The following is a 19,988-nucleotide window of genomic DNA, read 5'->3' as shown; positions in this document are numbered from 1 at the left end:
AGGAAAACTTGTTAAATCTATTCAATGTAGCCTTGTTTGGAGGAATCTATTTATATACATGGTTAAAGGGTACAGCACAGCCCCACAGGGCCCCAGTGGTGGGGACAGGACTGGTAAGACTATAAATCAGAACCTTCCTAATGTTCAGGATAAGAATAAGACAATGCATGAGCTGGAAAGCCAGAAAGGACTTATGAAGGTTCTAAATTACTTCCTAACCTGGCCTGTGTGTGAGTCTTCAAACTTAGAATGAGAAGAAAATTGAAAATAGTCAGAACTTTCGTTAGTAAATCGACTATAGCACAAGTTTTTATAATGGCTTTGTGACAACCATTATTTAGTGAATATTTGTAGATCCGTAAGTATGAAATAGAAGCACTTAAAAAGTAGACATTCAGGCATAAAAGACTGAGGGTTCTGGGGGAGGGTCACTACCAAGGATTGTGGGACCTTGATCTGACATATGCTTTTAGTTTCCTTTTTGACTCTTAAGTTTCTTCTTCAGACCGATGACAAAGACCCCAGGGGTCAAATGTGACAAAAGTATTATATTGTTGAGCAACAGAATTTATGTTGTGCTTACGATCTGACATAGGTCCCCATTCAGGTTTTTATTAAAATTACAAAATAAGCGATTACATCATATTCTCATTATTTGCTTATTACGAGTTCATCAATTCTCTAGTTTATCTGCTAAGCTAGGATTATCATCTAAATTGTTGATTAGAACTATCTGAATCTCATTCAGACATTGATTGAAGGCCTACTACTCAGGTGTTGCTCTGTCCTGGAGTGGAGAATAAAAAAACAGTCCCTGCTTTTGTGAAGCTTACAGTCTGTTGAGGGAGAAAGCTATCAAATACATCAACAAATGAAAGCTATATATGTAAATAAATTTTAAAAGATAACTATAAAAGTAAGTACATAATATCAATCATTGTAAGACAATGAAAGGAAAGAATTGGGTATATGAGAGAAAAAAGGATCTTACTTAGATCTGACCATGAGGAAAAGAGAACGTAATAAGAGATGGAGCCTGAAAGCTTAGAGTTATCCAAGCACAGTCTTGGAGAAGGGTTTTCTGGAGAGGGAACAATGTTATGAAGGCCCTGGGGTAGAAAACATTCTAGGGACAGGAATGCAGAGATGGGATTAGGGCCAGATAATAAAGGGCCGATCAGCTTAAGGATTTTAAATTTTATTCTGTTTGAAGAGGGAAGCCATTGAATGGTTTTAAAGTAAAGAAATACCATGATTTGATTTATAACTTTTACAACTCTGGATTGTAAATTTAACGTGGATAGACCGTGCAAGGGAGTTCAAAAAGCAAGTTGCAGAAGGATGCGTGCAGTACAATTCCAGTTATGTTAACACACACACAATAAATATATACATATATAGTTTTAACAGGGCATATGTATGTAAAACCAGAGGAATAGTTCTGATAGGGACTTTTTTTATATTTAATATTAAAATGTTTTATAAAGTACTAAATCATTCATGTTTTATTGTTTTTATTCTTGTCCCTAACAAAATGACCCAGCTAAATCCATTCAAATACAAATCACTATTTTATTGTCTCACTGAGTGTTAAGAAGCAACCATTTACCTTTACTTTGAGTTTTAAGAGAAGAATTTAGGGTTGGCTATGTAGATCCTGCTGACTTTACAGCTATTCTCTGGAAAAATATATCATTTTTTTTCCTTGCTTAACATTCAAACAATTGGAATATTTGAGGAATTGGAGTCTAGTTAAAATGTCCAGGTTAGATCAAGGTTATCCAGAAGTTCCTTGTTCATCCAATCTTTATTAAAAGCATTGATCGATATTATAGGAGTGACTCCATTGTTACTATTACTCATGTTCGTGGAAGCCTCCCTTACCAGACCCCTTGCCAGCTCCTTGAGGGAGGGCCAGCACCTTGTTAACTGGTGCCAGCACAGTGACCAGCCTCCGGTCAGGCACATACTCTATGGTTGAGGGGCTTTGACTCAGCAGCTTCTCTGAACGTTTATCCTGCAGGATACACGGGGGCCCAGTGTGAGACCGACATCGATGAATGCAGTAGTAGCCCCTGCCAGTCTGATGGGGAATGCGTGGAGCTGTCTTCAGGGGAAGGGCATGGGCGTCTTGCCCAGCTGCTGTCTCTATCCGGCCACCCCGAAGCCTCAGGTTACATCTGCATCTGTCCACCTGGACTCACAGGTGAGGCCCAGGGCTGGGGAGATGCCTTGACTTTCTAGCGTTCGATGGCAGATCACGCATTCAACCAAATTGTGGATGAGCAGTGAGATCTGTGCCATATAACCTCTGTTGCTGTGGTGCAAAGGGTCCCCCTTGTGGGCCTGAAAAATACCTCATGTCACATATCCTAATTCCTCAGATCATGAGGAAAATGTTAAAAATAGGGATAGAAGAGGTGTACGAAAGGGGAAATACCTGTATACATTATCCTGGGAATTAGAAGCTGACTCAAATTCTTCACCTTATAAACAGAAAATGTTGGAATTTTTATGTCATTATATTTTATAATGATGTTACATTTTATGTTATTCAAATTTGCTTAAATAAGTTAACGTACTTATATTTACACAGAAAAATTATCTAGTCTCAAGTAATCAACTATTCTATAGCTAAAGTTTTTCCCTATATCAAGTTTAAATGACTCTAACTTGTTCTACAGCATTCTTACTCTAAAACGCAGAGGAAATGTGCACGTTTGTTTTCCAATGAACAGTTGTGTTTGTGTCTGCTCCCATTTCTGAAAATTTTCAGAAGTTTGGAGACAGTCCCGTATTTGGTAATGAGTAGCAACTTACCTGCAATTGCATGGATACCACTGAGAAAACTAATTACAACCTAGATTTCTATCTTATTCTTTTCTCAATAGATCCAGTGATATCTGAGGAAAATATTTCAGCTGCTATCGGGGATTTCTGAGAAAAGAAAATAAGGAATAAGAAAAATGGGAGAGGGGATCTATTTATTTGATGGCAGTGTTTGCTGTAAGGTTGCTGTAGAAGATTTCCTTATTCACTGTCCCCTCTATGAAAAACACACAGGGGAAAAGCCTCTCCAGTGTCAACATCAGTATAAGTATTGTTTTTCCTGAATAGCTTCTAGCTTGCATGCTTTTTCCCTTAGTAAATGTGTGCAAACAAATCTTGATAAATGAAAAAAAGCATGAAATAAATCTTGTAGTACATCACATTTCCCAACAATGTAAGATACCAGAAATCTTATAGGTAAAAGTGGGTTCTACAAGCATATATGTTTTTCTGGAATATATTTCTGTATTTACCCTACCTCTGAGATTACTTAAATTTCCTGTTTCTGTTTCTTACATTTGCCTTTTTTTTTTTTCTTATTTTTTCTGAATTGTTTGATCCTGGTATAGTGTAAGTATTTTTGTCAGCTACTTTAAATCCCTCTTGGAACAAGGTAAGGGAGTTCTAAAATTTTTTATTGGGTTTAGGGTTATAAAGAAGAGATTCTATCAAAGTCAGAGGCCATTGCTAACGTTGCCTTATCAGATAAAAGAATATGGTTGACCAAAGAATCTGCAGATCCAAACAGGAGAGGCAGTGAAATGTTCCAGGGAAGTGTGTTGGCCTTAATTTCTGAAGAGCAGCCAAGAATGACTATATGAGTTAAGAAGTCCTGGGCTGCCCCAAGTATGGCTTAATGAAATTGCTTATTTTCCACTCGTGTGAATTCCAAAAATGGGTTCTCATAATCAATTGTCCTTCAAATAGTGATTCAGGGTCACAGGTTCCTCTCTTTTTTTTCCATCTTCAAAACGTGGTTTCCAAGTTTACCATGCTCTATTGCAACAAGCAACTGGTGAAGGAAAGACAATGGAGTGTGGCATCTAGAAAGTTTTTTATGGCCCTAAAAGTGGTGACTATGTCTTCTACTCACATACCATTGGTCAAATTTAGTTTTAGGACCACATTTAACTGCAGCAGAGACTGGGAAATCTAGTTTTGTGGTGTACCTAAAATAAAAAGAAAATGGGCTTCATGAAGAGTTATCCACTTTGTCTTCTCATTCTTTTGACATTTTCTTTGGCAAAGCAGAAGTTTTAAATTTTAGTGATGTTTATCAATTATTCCTTTCATGGATCATGCCTTCAGTGCTGTATCTAAAAAGTCAACTTACCCAAGGTTACCTATCAAGAGGTTTTCTCCCATGTTATCTTCTAGGTGTTTTGTAGGTGTTTCTTTTTGTATTTAGGTCTGTGACCCCTTTTGTGTTAATTTTTGTGAAGGGAGTAAGGTCTGTTTCTAGTTTCATTTTTCTGCTTGTGGCCACCACCGTTTATTGAAAAGACTGTCTTTGTTCCATTGAATTGCCTCTGCTCCTTTGTCAATGATCAGTTGTCTATATTTACATGAATCTGTTTCTGGGTTCTCTATTCTGTTCTATTTATCTATTTGTCTGTTCTTTTGCCTGTACCACACTGTCTTGATTACTGTCTTGAAGTCTTGAAGTTGGGTAGTGTCAGTCCTCCAACTGTGTTCTCCTTCAATATTGTGTTGGCTATTCTGGGCCTTTTGCCTCTCCATATAAACTTTAGGATCAGTTTGTTGATATCTATGTAACAACTTGCTGGGATTTTGGTTGAGATCTCATTGGGAAAAACTGACACCTTGACAATATTGAGTCTTCCTATCCATGAACGTGGGATATCTCTCCATTTATTTAGTTCTTTGATATCTTTCACCAGGGCTTTGTACTTTTACTCATATCAATCTTATACATATTTTGTTAGATTTATACCTAAGTATTTCATTTTGGGGGTGCCAATGTAAATGGTGTTGTGTTGTTAATTTCAAATTCTACTTGTTCATTGCTGTTATGTAGAAAAGCAATTGACTTTTGTATATTATACTAACCTTGTACTCTGCAACCTTGCTATAATCATTTATTAGTTCCAGGAGATTTTTTGTCAATTCTCTCATATTTTCTACATAAATAATCATGTTCTTGCCTTTTAAAAAAATTAACATTTGCATGGTATGCCTTTTTCCATCCTTATACTTTCAACTTACTTATTGAACTTGAAGTGAGTTGCTTCTAAATGGCATATTAAAAAGCATATTATTGGGTCATGCTTTTTCAAAATTATGCTGTCAATCTCTGCCTTTTAATTGATATATTTAGACCATTTACCTTGAAGTAATTATTGATTTATTAGGGATGAACTCTGCCATTTTATTATGTTTTCTGTTTGATTTCTTTGTTTCTCTTTTCTTATCTTTCTGTGGGTTACTTGATCATTTTTTTAGGATTTCATCTTGATTTATTTATAGTATTTTCAGCTGTATTGTGTAGTTTTCATAGTGGTTGTTCTGGGTATTACAATATACACATGTAATTTATCATAGCCTATTGGTATTAACATGTTACAATTTTGGGTGAAGTGGAGGAAAACTTTATTTCCACTTAGGTCCCTTTGTCTTCCCCACTTTAAAATATCATTGTTTTGAGGATAAGATGGTATTATAATTCCTATTTTAATCATTACATATGATTTAGAAAACTCATGCAGAGAAGAGTGTTCTATTATATTTACCTGCCCTCTCCATTGTTCTTCCTTTCTGCCTTTTGCCTCAAGATTCTTATTCTACTGTTTACATTCTGTTTAAAGAACTTCCTTTAGCCTTTCTTTAAGAGTAGGTATGCTGGGACTTCCCTGGCAATCCAATGGTTAAGACTTCACCTTCCAATGCAGGGGGTGCAGTTTCAATCCCTGGTTGGGAGCTAAGATCCCACATGCCTCAGGGCCAAAAAACCAAGATATACAGCAGAAGCAACATTGTAACAAATTCAATAAAGACTTTAAAAATAGTCTACATCAAAAAAAAAAATCTTAAAAAAAAAAAAAGAATAGATGTGCTAGTGACAATTCTTTTGGTTTTCCTTTATCTGAGAAAGTCTTTATTGCCCATTTGTTCCTGAAGTGTAGTTTGTTGAATATAGAATTCATGGTTGACAATTCTTTTCTTTCAGCATTTGAAAAATTCTACATCACTTCCTTCTGCACTCCATGGTTTCAAATGAGAAATCTGCTATCATTGAAATTGGCAGCTTTTCTCTGGCTACTTGTAGAGAAAAAGTGTGGTAGTGATAACACCTTCAACTCTGTCTTTAGTTTTCGGAATTTTATTTATGATGTGTCTTGGTGTCAATTTATTTGGGTTTTTCCTATTTGGAATTCACTCAGCTTTTCAAATCTGTGGATTTATGTCTTTTGCCAAATTTAGGATCTCTTTAGCCAAGTTTTTCTTTGAATGCTCTTTCAGCCCTACTCTTTTTCTTCTCCTGCAACTCTGATAATATAAGTTTTGTGTCTTTTGCTATTTTCCCACAGATTCCTGAGGTTCTGTTCATTTGTTTTTCTCTCCTTTGTTTAGAACGGGTAAATTCTATTGATCTGTCTTCAAATTCACTAATTTTATTCTCTTTCTCTTTCATCTCCTCTCTACTATTGTACCCATCCAGAGAATTGATTATTTCTCCTATTTTATTTTCCAGTTTTATAATTTCCATTTTTTGTAGCATCTAATTCCTTGCTGATAATTTCTATTTTTCCTTTCATTTCTATTTTTCCTTTTATCTACCTTTCCTTTTTATCTCAAGAGAATTTGTAATTGCTTATTAAATCATTTTATGATGGTTACTTTAAATCTTTGTCAGATAATTCTAAAATCTGATCCCACTCAGGTTGAGTTGATGACATCAGTTCATTTTCTTTTCTCACTCAAGTTGTGGTTTTCCTGATTCTTGGTATGATGGGTGACTTTTCAGTCGTATCCAGGACATTTTGGATATTATGCTAGGAAACTGTTAGTCTTATTTGAATTTTTAAAATTTTAGCGGGCAGTCACCTTTTTATTTTGGGCAAACAGGTCATAGCCCACTTTTGCGGGCTATATAGGTCCAATAATCAGGTAGATTTCAGAATTGTGGCAGTGTTAGTTTAGTCTGCTTGGTATATCTGGTGCCACCAGGGCTCTCACTGATCTCTGCTGAGGATATAAATGACACAGTTTACTTTTTTGCAAGCTATACATATGTGCAGTTCTATCACTTGTTATATTAAAATAAATTTCCATCATGATGAAAAATATAATTGTGAATAATACATTTAATGACAGAGCTCCATTCAAAGAAACCATTAGAGTTGTTAAATATAGCTACAAACATTTCCATTTTTTTAATTATAATTAAGGATGTATTTGTTGCTCTTTACTACATGTACAGTTATGTTCCAAATTAAAAATGGTTTTGGTTGGATATTGAATGCAATTTTTTAGCTTTTTTATAATGTAAAAGTGAAATATACCAGAGTAGAAATTAACTGAGGGTCCCTGAAGACAGTACTCAGAGAGAGAGAGAAATAAAGAGAGCTTAAAGCCATGGAAAATGGGAAATAGTGAAAACATGGGTAAAAGGGGGCAGAGAATCCTAATGAGAGAAACCAAGCCCCTCTGAAGGGGGACCACCTTTTACCAGGGTTTCTTCTGGGACTTTCAACAGGTAAGGCAAGTTGAGCCCACAGAAACCAGAAGTATTATTTGATAAGATGATTGAGAAAAGTCTGAAGATCCATTTAGGTATTTTAATGATCAGAACTGAAACTTGGAAACTCATGAGCCTAGATGCAATAATGGTTACTCTTCTCTAATAATCTCAAAATCATTAAAAAATATTCTTTGGCAAAATATCCTTACATACTGCCATAGCCAGTTTGTGCCTATAGCTGCAATGCTCAGCTTGAAATGAGAATGGCGCATAAACACTTGATTTAAAGTCTGTGCATTTACTTAAAACCCACATATTCACATAATTTTAATGGCAAACTAAATAATTCTATAATTGGAGAAGGCCTGTAGTTGAAAAACACTGTGCAGTCCAGTCCAAAGCTGTAAATTATCTTTATTTTGTATGACCATCCTTGACCGCTACTAGAAGGAATGTTGGCTGCTTCTTTCTATCATGTTTTAACTTTTCACTTTGGGGTACTGGACTCAGTTCTAGGGATATAATGATGAAAATACATGGTCTCTTCCCAAAGGAAAGTGAAAGAGCGGGAGGAAAAAGATGCACAAGAATACAAGACGGTATGATAACTGTCACAGTGAAGCCATAAAAAGGTACAGTCAGAGAAATCAGGAAAGAGGACCTATTGCTATTTTTGCCAGATAGAATTTAGTGGAAATTATGAGAATCCAAATGACTTGGTAGTTTTTTAATACAAATGATCATGTTGCTTCTAAAAATTAAGAAAGGATCTCATGACCTGTGTGCTTACCCTTGAAGCATCGTGTTCTAACCAAGTTAAATTGGAAACAATTGACTCATGTTTTTAATGTGAACATTTTGTTTCTGTTTATCAAAATGTGATAGTGATAATACCTTTAACAAGTTTCCCAACTGCTCGTAAGCCAAGTCCAATTTTCAGCTCTAACTTTCACTCACCAACTCCAATTAGCATTTACTCCAGCAAAGAGCAACACCATTGCTGGTCTCTGGAGTGCTTCCTTGTTGCCTCTGAGGTGGAGATTTTATTCTGCTTCACCCCTCTGCTCTGTGCATGGGAAGAACTGAGTGGTGCAGCAGGGGATCCTGTGATGTCCTGGCTTCAAACCTTAGGCAGAAATAGAGGGGTTCTCAACAGTAAACACCCTGATGAGTGCCACCTGGCAAAGTGACTGTTCATGGGATCTCTCGTTCTTAGGTTCATCTGCCTCAAGCACAATGTTGTTAAAAATGAAGTGTTCACTTTTCCTTAAAAGTTAAATCCTGTCATTCTACCTAAATCCAACTAAAATAGGCACATAGGGCCGAACATGTGACATTGAAAGCTTTCTGTATTCGTGAAGCAATGAAGCAAGCATATGGGGCAGTCAGCATCTCCTGCCTACAGAGAAATCTTCCATAGAATTTGTTCATTTGTTGTTTTTGGCTCGCTGTTCTTAGAGATGCACTTTTTTCCTTACTTACAATTTCAAGTTTGAGAGTGTAGATCTTAAATAACTTGAACAGATATTAGATACACATATAAAGCTGTAACCCTAGAAGAGCCAACTTTGCTTCCATCCTTATTTACTTAATAGGGCATTTATTAATATTAATATTTTCAATAGATTAATCCAATTCATTTACCTTTGCTTTTATGATGAATATTAACATCTATAAACGAAACTCTTTTTAGTACATATGAGCACATTCCTGCTTGTACTACTTTTGATTCTGCTCTCTTAGCTACAACAATTAAGAAAGGTGTGTCACCTTATACATAGATTGATTTTGAAAATCATGTTCATTATGCTTACTACCTACTATCAAAAAAGATATTATATCTAATAGGGAAATTTAACAGTCAAGATTTGGAAGATCAAATGCAGATCAGATCCAGAGATGGACATGTCTGTGAGACCATCAGGACGGAGACAGGGAACAGCAGCTTCACGGGCTGTGGCTGCTTTATTAGGTTAGCATTATTTTGTTGACTTACCATCAAACAAGCTAAGGCAAAGCTCTCAAATGGATAATCAGCAGACAGATGTCAGTTCTCCACATCAAGGATTCTGGCCAACGTGTATTTGAAAGAGAAAACAGTTTTCTAAAGCTAAAGAATAAAACCACTGCAAATCCTTCACCAGGAAATTCATAATTAAATTCTCAATAATCCACATCGTCATGCCACAGGCGCTGTCCTTGCAACTTGGATTCTGTTTTTGTGTGAGAGATGTGGGCCTCCACCATTTCTTAGACCTGTAAGGGAAGTACCATTCTCTAGTAATAGCCAGGGATTGTTAGAACAAGGACTTGAAACAGATGTTCAGAGAAGAGGTTGAAGATACTAGGAATTGTGCTTACAGGAGCCCACACGGCAAGCCTGCATATAACCAGGCCAGCTGCGTGTTTGCTGCTTGTGAGGATGGCCATCTGGAAACCCCATTCTGCTTCTTGCTGTTCAAGATCCCCCAGAGTTTCTTTAAGCATGCTAATCTTTAGAAAGAGCAACATTAGTGACCGCCAGCTGACCAAATCAAAGATTATGGCATTTACCAAAGTCCGCTGCTGGGATTGTTTATTCAGAACATTGTCTTCTGACATTAACACGGAAGACTCTTCAGAAACACCCTTCTCCCCCCGCCCCATCCGCCTCCCTGACCACCTCCACGTACACATTTGTCTGGAGCTTTACTCCAGCCCTGAGCAGCTCAGGTCCCAGGCCTCAGGAAAGCATCCAAAACCTTAGATCAACCAAATCTCTGACTAAAGGGTTGCATCTCTTTTTCCCATGAAAGGTTTTGTTATACCTGCTCTTGGTAAAAACCACCCCTCCTTCCGCAGTGGTCCTCTTCACCTCTTCCTAGTCAGCACTCAAGCAGCTATTCTTGAAAAGGCTGAAATCAGAGCTGACTGTAACTTCCTCTGAAGTCCGTCAGGAATGGTCTCACCGTGACTTACCAGTCAGCTTACCTCCATCACTCACAGATGTCCCAGCACCCCAGGTCTCTTCATTCCGGCCCATCAGGCCCTAGTCTCTGATGCCAAAATGCTCTGGCCATTGCCTAATTTCACCTGATTTCCCATCCTTTTCTGAACGTCCCACTCTATGCTAAAGATCTCAAAATTTATTATAAACTCAATTGTCACTCTCCTCAACATCTTTTTCAAACATTTCTTTCACCTACGTGCTTTAGCTACAATCTAGCTATATTCTCAGGGTACTATTCTTCTGCAGCCCTCTCAAATGGCAGTTGTTTTTTATTCTTCTCCCAAATCCCATGTTCAACTGGTCCCCAAAGTCAACTCAATGTCCTTTTCACTTTATTTCTACCTCTAAGCAACTGCTCCTCCCTCTTCATTCAAATCCCCAACTCATTTGGAAGCATATGTCTTCATATACGATGGCACCTACTGCTCCTCCTTATTACAATCCTCCTCCCACCCCCTGACACCTTCACTTTAGTCATTGAAGATTTTAGTATCTTACTTTCTTATCATTCTTGGAGACACCCATATGGAATATCGCTGCAAACCTTATTTCCCAGTCATTTGACCTCGTTATTTCCAAATGACTCTGACTGCCACCCGGCAACTTCTACCCACTTCTGTGGTCACAGTGCAGACCTTATTGTCACCAATAACTCACTAAAAACCTCATTTTCCATCGTTCTATTCTCTGACCATAACCTCCATTTCTCCAGTTCACTTACATGCCAACACTTTTTCATTGCACCTAGTCAGTTGTTCCAACCAATTTTTTATTCATTGCCTCACCCTCTGTCTCAGCTAAGACTTCAGTCTAATACTGCAACTATTTCCTTGCGTATAACCTCAGCTCCCCAGATCCTGTCTCTCTCCATTGTACTTACCTGGTAAAAGTACACATAAGATTAAACCTCACACTTCATCTTCTGCACACCTACAGATAATTTGAGTGCGGCTGGAGAAAAACTCACAACTCACACACTTAACTGATGAATATCACTTGATATTTATGACCACAAATTTCCAGGAGACTCCTAGCCCTTAGAGAACACTTCTTTTCGAGGTCTACTTCCCAAGATGACCTTTTTATACTTTCTCTTTCTTCAAACTTCCATTACCTCCTCCCTCTTTGTTACCCTCAGTTATCATCAGGTTTCTAATTTCACTCAGAGAAGAACCACCTCATATTCCGTCCACTAAATCTATTGGATCTGAGATTTGATTTTATCCTACTTACAAGTTCATAACTTAGTATGTTACTGCTTCATGGATGCTGGCAGAAGACATAAGGCTTTTGAGTAAGGAAAAAAAATCAAATATACTTCAATGAAATTTTTTAAAAGTCTGTGCCACCTCTTAGTGGTGCCAGCAGCCTTATCAGAGAATAAAGGCGTGTGGAATGTCCTTTGTTTATCTTGACTATCCGTCCATTGTTGGGGGCCTTTATAAGAAAAAAAAATGCTACTGTCAGATTGCAGAAGGCCTGGAAAGCTGAAAACTAGAGTCAGCTGATCAGAATGGAACAGCAACAACATAACCTGAAAATGTATCTCTAGTGACAAGGTGCCAATGGCAGTCCCCAGGGAGAGTCAGAGATCCACTAGTCGATTTTCTAAGAGGAGACAGGAAAATGCTTCTCTGTGGAATGTGACCTCCTTCACTGCTGGACTATTGGACCAACTGTGGCAGGAGTCAGAGCCTGGCACACAGTGGTCCTTCTAGATCACAGTCATGTCTTCCCTGATGGTTGACCTATTGTTTTGTCTGGTACAAGAATGGATCCAGGCAGTGATAGCAGTGATCTGGGTGGTTCAGGCTTGATGGGCATCTTGATTTAGCCTCATCAGACAATGGGCCCTTCCCCTGGTGATCCGTGTGACTGGACCAGACTGTCCGATGGGCATTTGAAATTTGCTTCCACAATTGAAGGCCCTGAAGAGGAGGATCTTTAACCGGCCAGCCTGTGGTCTTCCAAGTGGCAGATCATTAACTGTAGCCCAAGAACTAGTAAAAACATAAAATGCCTGGTCCATAGGACTGTTGTCTAAGGCAAGGAGGACCAGCTTTCCATTCAGGCCATTGTGCTGACCAGACCTTATCTCAATCAGCTTTCTGGAGTTGTTGGGGCATGGATGACCAATGCTTTCCCATGAACACCATCAGCCTTTAACTTGGTCTGATCAGGCCCAGGCATAAGAGGATCCTAATCTCTGTGGATGGAGGGCCCCATTGAGTAAGTGGTTATATTCAAGGTAGTTGAATGGGGAATAGTTTTTTTTTCCCCAAAGGAATGGCTGCCACATTTTCATGTAAAACCAAAATGCTGCCAAGACCAAATCAGCCGTGATCTTGAATATATCATTCACGTTTGACCAACAGGGCCTGAAGGTCCTCTCCATATTTGCACTGAAGTCCAGGTTGACCATTCGAAAACGGGTCTGTCATGTCCGGGAGTCGCAGGTTGCCATGAATCAGGTGCAGTCAGTTGCAACAGAGATTAGTAGCTGCCTTTGTGTGTGTCTGTTTTCAGAGGGGTGTAATTGGATTAGACCAGGTATATTATACAGAGAAACAGCCTCTATCAATTCCCCAGCATCTAAAGCTCTGATACTCCTTTCTCCTCCTCAGATTCTACATTGTTTCTATTGCACCAGCCTGGAGGGGACAATACATGTGGCAAACCCTAAATGGGAGAAACCCCTCTGACACTTCTGGATTGGGGAAGTGCAGGCATAGAACCCATTATTTCCATTATATGTATGGATGTGGAAGCCACAGCTGTGCATCGATTCAGCCCAGGGTTCCCACCCATAAGGTCACTTTATCCTTTTCCTCTACCAGCCCCATCCAAACTCCATGCATTGAATTTGGATGCCATTTTTATCTCAGGAACACAGACTAAGGACTGTAACCCATGGTGACTTAGGAGATAAAGCAACAACCACCAAAAAACCCACACAGTCTCCCAGCTGGGAGTGCAGGAGTGCTAGGTGGGGGGAGGTTTGCCCTTGAGGAAGAGGGTGGAGGGTTGCCGGAAAGCTGTTCACCCAGTTTGGTCCTTACTCCAGGAATGGAGTCCAAGCGCCAGAGCTACTCCCTCCCCAGGGTCTCCTGATGTCTGGTGAGCCCCTGGGCTGGGAGGCCCCTTCGTTTCTGCCCTTTGCACGCCCTGCCCTCTGCCCTGTCAAAGGAGGCTCACCAGGCAAGAGCAGCTCCACCTCTTGGTGAGACAGTGACTCAAGGTCCTGTGTGGACAGGGATATTTGTCCTTAAAGCAGCTGAAGTCATGTTACAGGGGGAGGGAGGTACCAAGGGTCATGCAGGGAGACAGCAGGTCCACACCACACAGTACGTTTTTGCATCATTCAGTTTCAGTTTCATGTGACTGCTTGTGACTCATCCAAACCAATCTATAACATTTTGGTCTATCTGAGGTTCTGTACTGAATAGCAAGGTCCTCATTGTTGACAGAATCTATTTCAGCTTCCAATTCTCCTTGACTCAGCAGCACACACCTGCTGCCACTCAGCTGGAGCTGTGGGGCTTGCTGCCTGTTGCCAGGACAGCATCCTTTCCTCCACCTGCCCAGGGAGATCTGGCAACCACCAGGGCATCATTTGGGGCTGCTTATTTTAATGCTACCCCCTGTTGCTCAATCTTAGGTAGGATGGTGCAGGTCCCCTGCTTTCCTGTCTCACCCATCACTTGGGGGAGAGGCCAGAGAGTCCTGCTCTGTCCCTGAACCCATCCTGAAAGGCCCTTGACATTCTTCTTCCAGAAAGCTGTGTCTCTGTCAGCATCTCATCTTTGTTGCCATAACTGTTGGGTCTGAGATTTAATTTTATCTTCCTTATAGCCAGTGAGTTAGCCTGTTGTTTCATCGATTCTGGCAGAAGACATAAACCTTGGGTTAGAGACAAAGGACTTTATTACTCACAGCACAGCAGGCAGCTTGAGCATTGAGTTCACATAGACTTTGCCAGCATGCAAGTCTTACACGGATGTGAGATGGGCTCAAATGGACGGGGTGCATGCAGTGAATGTGCATCACACAGGGGAGCAATCACTTGGGGAATCCACTGCTTTTATAGCAAGCAGCAAGCCAGTCTGACTTTTATCCCAAAGGGAGATGTAACCTCATCCCTCAAAGTTCCTTGCTGCAAAAACCAATGCTAAGTATTGGCCCAGGTAAAGAATGGTTAGGGTCTTGCATTCTTGGTACACCCATCAAGAATCTGCAGGGATGCTGAGTGCCAGGGGCAGACTGAGTCTCTACCACCTACTTATTTACCTGGGTCCTTGCGGGCACAGGAGGGAGGCCAGGGAGATCAGGAGAAGCAGGTGGGAGGGGCCCTCTAGGAGGAGCAGGAGAAGAGCGGAGGGTGATTGCCCCACCCACTCAGGCCCAGGGATCCGGCTGAGCTCCCAGGACAGTCCCCTGCCCTCCAAGGCCCCCCCTTCCTCTCCACTCCCCCCGGCCGCATTGGTCCTGGGGGCATAGGAGGGAGGCTGGGGAGATCAGGAGAGGCAGATGGGAGGGGCCCTCCCAGGCCCCAGACTGGAGGAGCAGGAGAGGAGAGGAGGGCGTTTACCCTGCCCACTCGAGCCCAGGAAGCCTGCTGGGCTCCCAGGTGAGGTACCCTGCCCTCTGAGACCAGGGGTGGGGGGCACACCTGGGCCCCTTCTGTTCCTTGAGCCTAATCCCCACCCCCCCACAGCCCCCAGGGCCTTTTCCAGCCCTGTGGGTCCTGAGCATTGGCCCCACCCACCACCCAAACCTCACCCTTGCTTAGGCCCCACTCTCTACAGCCAAGGCCTTTCCCACCTCACTTTTTTTTTCTCTTTTCCCTCCTCCTCTTTTTTACTATTGTGGTACTGATGTACCTTCTGCTTGTTGATTCATCTATATTTTATTTTTACATTCTTTCTAACATATCTGTTAGTTTCCTAGTCTAATTTTATTTTTTACTTTGTTATTGTTCTCTCTCTCTTTTTTTTTTTTGCCACCCCATGCGGCTTGCAGGATTTTGATTCATGAGCCCGGGGTCGGGCAGAGGGTCCTGCAGTGGGAGCTCTGAGTCCAAACCACTGGACTAACAGAGAACCTCAGACCCCAGGGAATATTCATTAGAGTGAGGTCTCACAGAGTTCCTCATCTCAGCACCAAGACCCAGCTCTACCCAATAGCCTACAAACTCCAGTGTTGGAAGCCTCAGGCCAAACAACCAGTAAAACAGGAACACAATCCCACTCATAAAAAAAAAAAAAATGAGGTGGCAAAAAAATATGTCACAGAAGAAGGAACAAGGTAAAAACCTATAAGACCAAATCATTGAAGAAGAAATAGGCAATCTACCTGAAAAAGAATTCACAGTAATGATAGTAAAGATGATCCAGAGTCTTGGAAATAGAATGGAAGCACAGATTGAGAAAATACAAGAAATGTTTAACAAAGATCTAGAAGAACTAAAGAACAAACAAACAGAGATGAACAACACAATAACTGAAATGAAAAATAACTAGAAGGAATCAATAACAGAATAACTGAGGCAGAAGAACGAATAAGTGAGCTGGAAGACAAAATGGTGGAAATAACTGCCGAGGAGCAGAATAAAGATAAAAGAATGAAAAGAATTGAAGACAATCTCAGAGACCTCTGGGACAACACTAAACACACCAACATTCGAATTAAAGGTTCCCAGAAGAAGAAGAGAAAAAGAAACAGTCTGAGAAAATATTTGAAGAGATTATAGTGGAAAACTTCCCTAACATGGGAAAGGAAATAGTCACCCAAGTCCAGGAAGAACAGAGAGTCCCATACAGGATAAACTCTAGGAAAAACACACCAAGACACATATTAATAAAACTAACAAAAATTAAATTCAAAGAAAAAATATGAAAAGCAGCAAGGGAAAAACAAAAAATAACATACAAAGGAATCCCCATAAGATTATCAGCTGATTTTTCAGTGGAAGCTCTGCAGGCCAGAAGGGAGTGGCAGGATATACTTAAAGTGATGAAAGAGAAAAACCTACAACCAAAACTACTCTACCAAGCAAGGATCTCACTCAGATTCGATGGAGAAGTTAAAAGCTTTTCAGACAAGCAAAAGCTAAGAGAATTCAGCACCCCCAAACCAGCTTTACAATAAATGCTAAAGAAACTTCTCTAAGCGGGAAACACAAGACAAAAAAAACACCCACAAAAACAAACCCAAAACAATTTTGAAAATGGTAATAGGAACATACATATCAATAATAACTTTGAATGTAAATGGATTAAATGCCCCAACCAAAAGACACAGACTGGCTGAATGGATACAAAAACAAGACCCGTATACATGCTCTCTACAAGAGACCCACTTCAGACCTAGGGACACATACAGACTGAAAATGAGGGGATGGAAAAAGATATCCCATGCAAATGGAAATCAAAAGAAAGCTGGAGTAGCACTACTCGTATCAGATAAAATAGACTTCAAAATAAAGACTGTTATAAGAGATAAGGAGGGATACTACATAATGATCAAAGGATCAATCCAAGAAGATCTAACAATTATAAATGTTTATGTACCCAACATAGGAACACCTCAATACATAAGGCAAATGCTAACAACCATGAAAGGAGAAATTGAAAGTAACACAATAATAATAGTAGGGGACTTTAACACCTCACTTACACCAATGGAAAAATCATCTAAACAGAAAATAAATGAGGAAACACAAGCTTTAAATGACACAATAGACCAGATAGATCTAATTGATATTTATAGAACATTCCACCCGAAAGTGGCAGAATACACTTTCTTCTCAAGTGCACATGGAACATTCGCCAGGATAGATCACACCTTGAGTCACAAATCAAGCCTTGGAAAATTTAAGAAAATTGAAATCGTATCAAGCATCTTTTCTGAACACAATGCTATGGGATTGGAAATCAATTACAGGAAAAAAAACTGTAAAAAACACAAATACATGGAGGCTAAACAGTGTGCTACTGAATAACCAAGAGATCACTGAAGAAATCAAAGAAGAAATTAAAAAATACAGAGAAACAAATGAAAACACGACAACCCAAAACCTATGGGACACAGCAAAAGCAGTTCTAAGAGGGAAGTTTATTGCAGTTCAATCTCACCTCAAGAAACAAGAAAAATCTCAAATGAACAATCTAACCATACACTTAAAACAACTAGAGAAAGAAGAACAAAGAAAACTGAAAGTCAGTAGAAGGAAAGAAATCATAAAGATCAGAGCAGAAATAAATGAAATAGAAACGAAGAAAACAATATCAAAGATCAATAAAACTGAAATCTGGTTCTTTGAGAAGATAAACAAAATTGATAAACCCTCAGCTAGGCTCATCAAGAAAAAAAGGGAGAGGACGCAAATCAATAAAATCAGAAATGAAAAAGGAGAAATCACAGCTGACACTGCAGAAATACAAAGGATTATAAGAGACTGCTACAAACCTATATGCCAATAAAATGGACAACCATGAAGAAATGGACAAATCCTTGGAAAGGTACAATTTTCCAATGCTGAACTGGGAAGAATTAGAAAATATAAACAGACCTATCACAAGTAATGAAATTGAAACTGTAATTAAAAATCTTCCAACAAACAAAAGTCCAGGACCAGATGGCTTCACAGGCGAATTCTATCAAACATTTAGAGAAGCGCTAACACCAATCCTTCTCAAATTCTTCCAAAAAACTGCAGAGGGAGAAACACTCCCAAATTTATTCTAAGAAGCCACCATCACCCTGATACCAAAACCAGAAGAAGATATCACAAAAAAAGAAAATTACAGACCAATATCACTGATGAACATAGATGCAAAAATCCTGAACAAAATACTAGCAAACAGAATCCAACAGCACATTAAAAGGATCATACACCATGATCAAGTGGGATTTATCCCAGGGATGCAAGGATTCTTCAGTACACTCAAATCAATCAATGTGATACACTACATTAACAAATTAAGGAATAAAAACCATATGATCATCTCAATAGATGCAGGAAAAGCTTTTGACAAAATTCAACACCCATTTATGATAAAATGGGCATAGAGGGCACCTACCTCAATATAATAAAGGCCATATATGACAAACCCACAGCAAGCGTCATACTCAATGGTGAAAACTGAAGGCATTTCCACTAAGATCAGGAACATGACAAGGATGTCCACTCTCGCCACTGTTATTCAACATAGTTTTGGAAGTCCTGGCCACAGCAATCAAAGAAGAAAAAGAAATAAAAGGAATACAAATTGGAAAAGAAGAAGTAAAACTGTCAACTATTTGCCGATGACATGACACTATACATAGAAAATCCTAAAGATGCCACCAGAAAACTACTAGAACTAATCAATGAATTTGGTAAGGTTGCAGGATACAAAATAAATGCACAGAAATCTCTGGCATTCCTATACACCAGTAATGAAAAATCAGAAAGAGAAATTAAAGAAACACTCCCATTTAACACTACAACAAAAAGAATAAAATACCTAGAAATAAACCTGCCTAAGGAGGCAAAAAACTTGTACTCTGAATACTATAAAACACTGTTGAAAGAAATCAAAGATGACATAAACAGATGGAGAAATATACCATGTTCTTGGATTGGAAGAATGAATATTGTGAAAATGGCTATACTACCCAAAGCAATCTACAGATTCAATGAAATCCCTATCAAACTACCAATGGCATTCTTCACAGGATTAGAACAAAAAATCTCACAATTCACATGGAAACACAAAAAACCACGAATAGCCAAAGCCATCTTGAGAAAGAAAAATGGAGTTGCAGGAATCAGGCTCCCCGACTTCAAACTCTACCACAAAGCTACAGTAGTCAAGACAGTGTCGTACTGGCACAAAAACAGAAATGTAGATCAATGGTACAGGATAGAAAGCCCAGAGAGAAACCCACGCACATATGGGCAACTAATTTATGACAAAGGAAGCAAGAACATACAATGGAGAATAGACAGCCTCTTCAATAAGTGGTGCTGGGAAAACTGGACAGCTTCATGTAAAAGAATGAAATTAGAACACTCTTTAATACCATACACAAAAATAAACTCCAAGTAGATTAAAGACTTAAATGTAAGACCAGGCACAATAAAACTTAAGGAAAACATAGGAAAAACACTCTTTGACATAAACCACAGCAAGGTCTTTTTTGACCTACCTCCTAGAGTAACATAAACAAGATGAAAAGACAACCCTCAGAATGGGAGAAAATATTTGCAAATGAAACAACAGATGAAGGATTAATCTCCAAAATATACAAACAGCTCATGGAGCTCAATGTCAAAAAACCAAACAATCCAGTTAAAAAATGGGCAGAAGACCTAAATAGACATTTCACCAAGGAAGACATACAGATGGCCAAGAGGTAAATGAAAAGATGCTCAACATCACTAATTATTAGAGAAATGCAAACCAAAAGTACAATGAGATATCA

At 39.3% G+C, this 19,988-nt stretch overlaps 1 protein-coding gene across 3 annotated transcripts in view; it reads left to right on the top strand.

Annotated features, from left to right (window-relative positions):
- CRB1 (crumbs cell polarity complex component 1) overlaps positions 1 to 19,988 on the top strand; it is a 265,602-nt gene that overhangs the window by 149,236 nt on the left and 96,378 nt on the right. For all 3 annotated transcript variants that reach the window (XM_079912087.1, XM_079912086.1, XM_079912088.1), the window contains one exon: positions 2,024 to 2,206. In XM_079912087.1, the coding sequence (XP_079768213.1) occupies positions 2,024 to 2,206 (183 nt within the window). The remainder of the gene's footprint in view (positions 1 to 2,023; positions 2,207 to 19,988) is intronic.

The sequence above is a fragment of the Stenella coeruleoalba genome (genome assembly GCF_951394435.1).
Source record: "Stenella coeruleoalba genome assembly, chromosome: 1".
Taxonomy (NCBI): Eukaryota; Metazoa; Chordata; class Mammalia; order Artiodactyla; family Delphinidae; genus Stenella; species Stenella coeruleoalba.
This window is presented reverse-complemented; position numbering and strand designations above follow the sequence as displayed.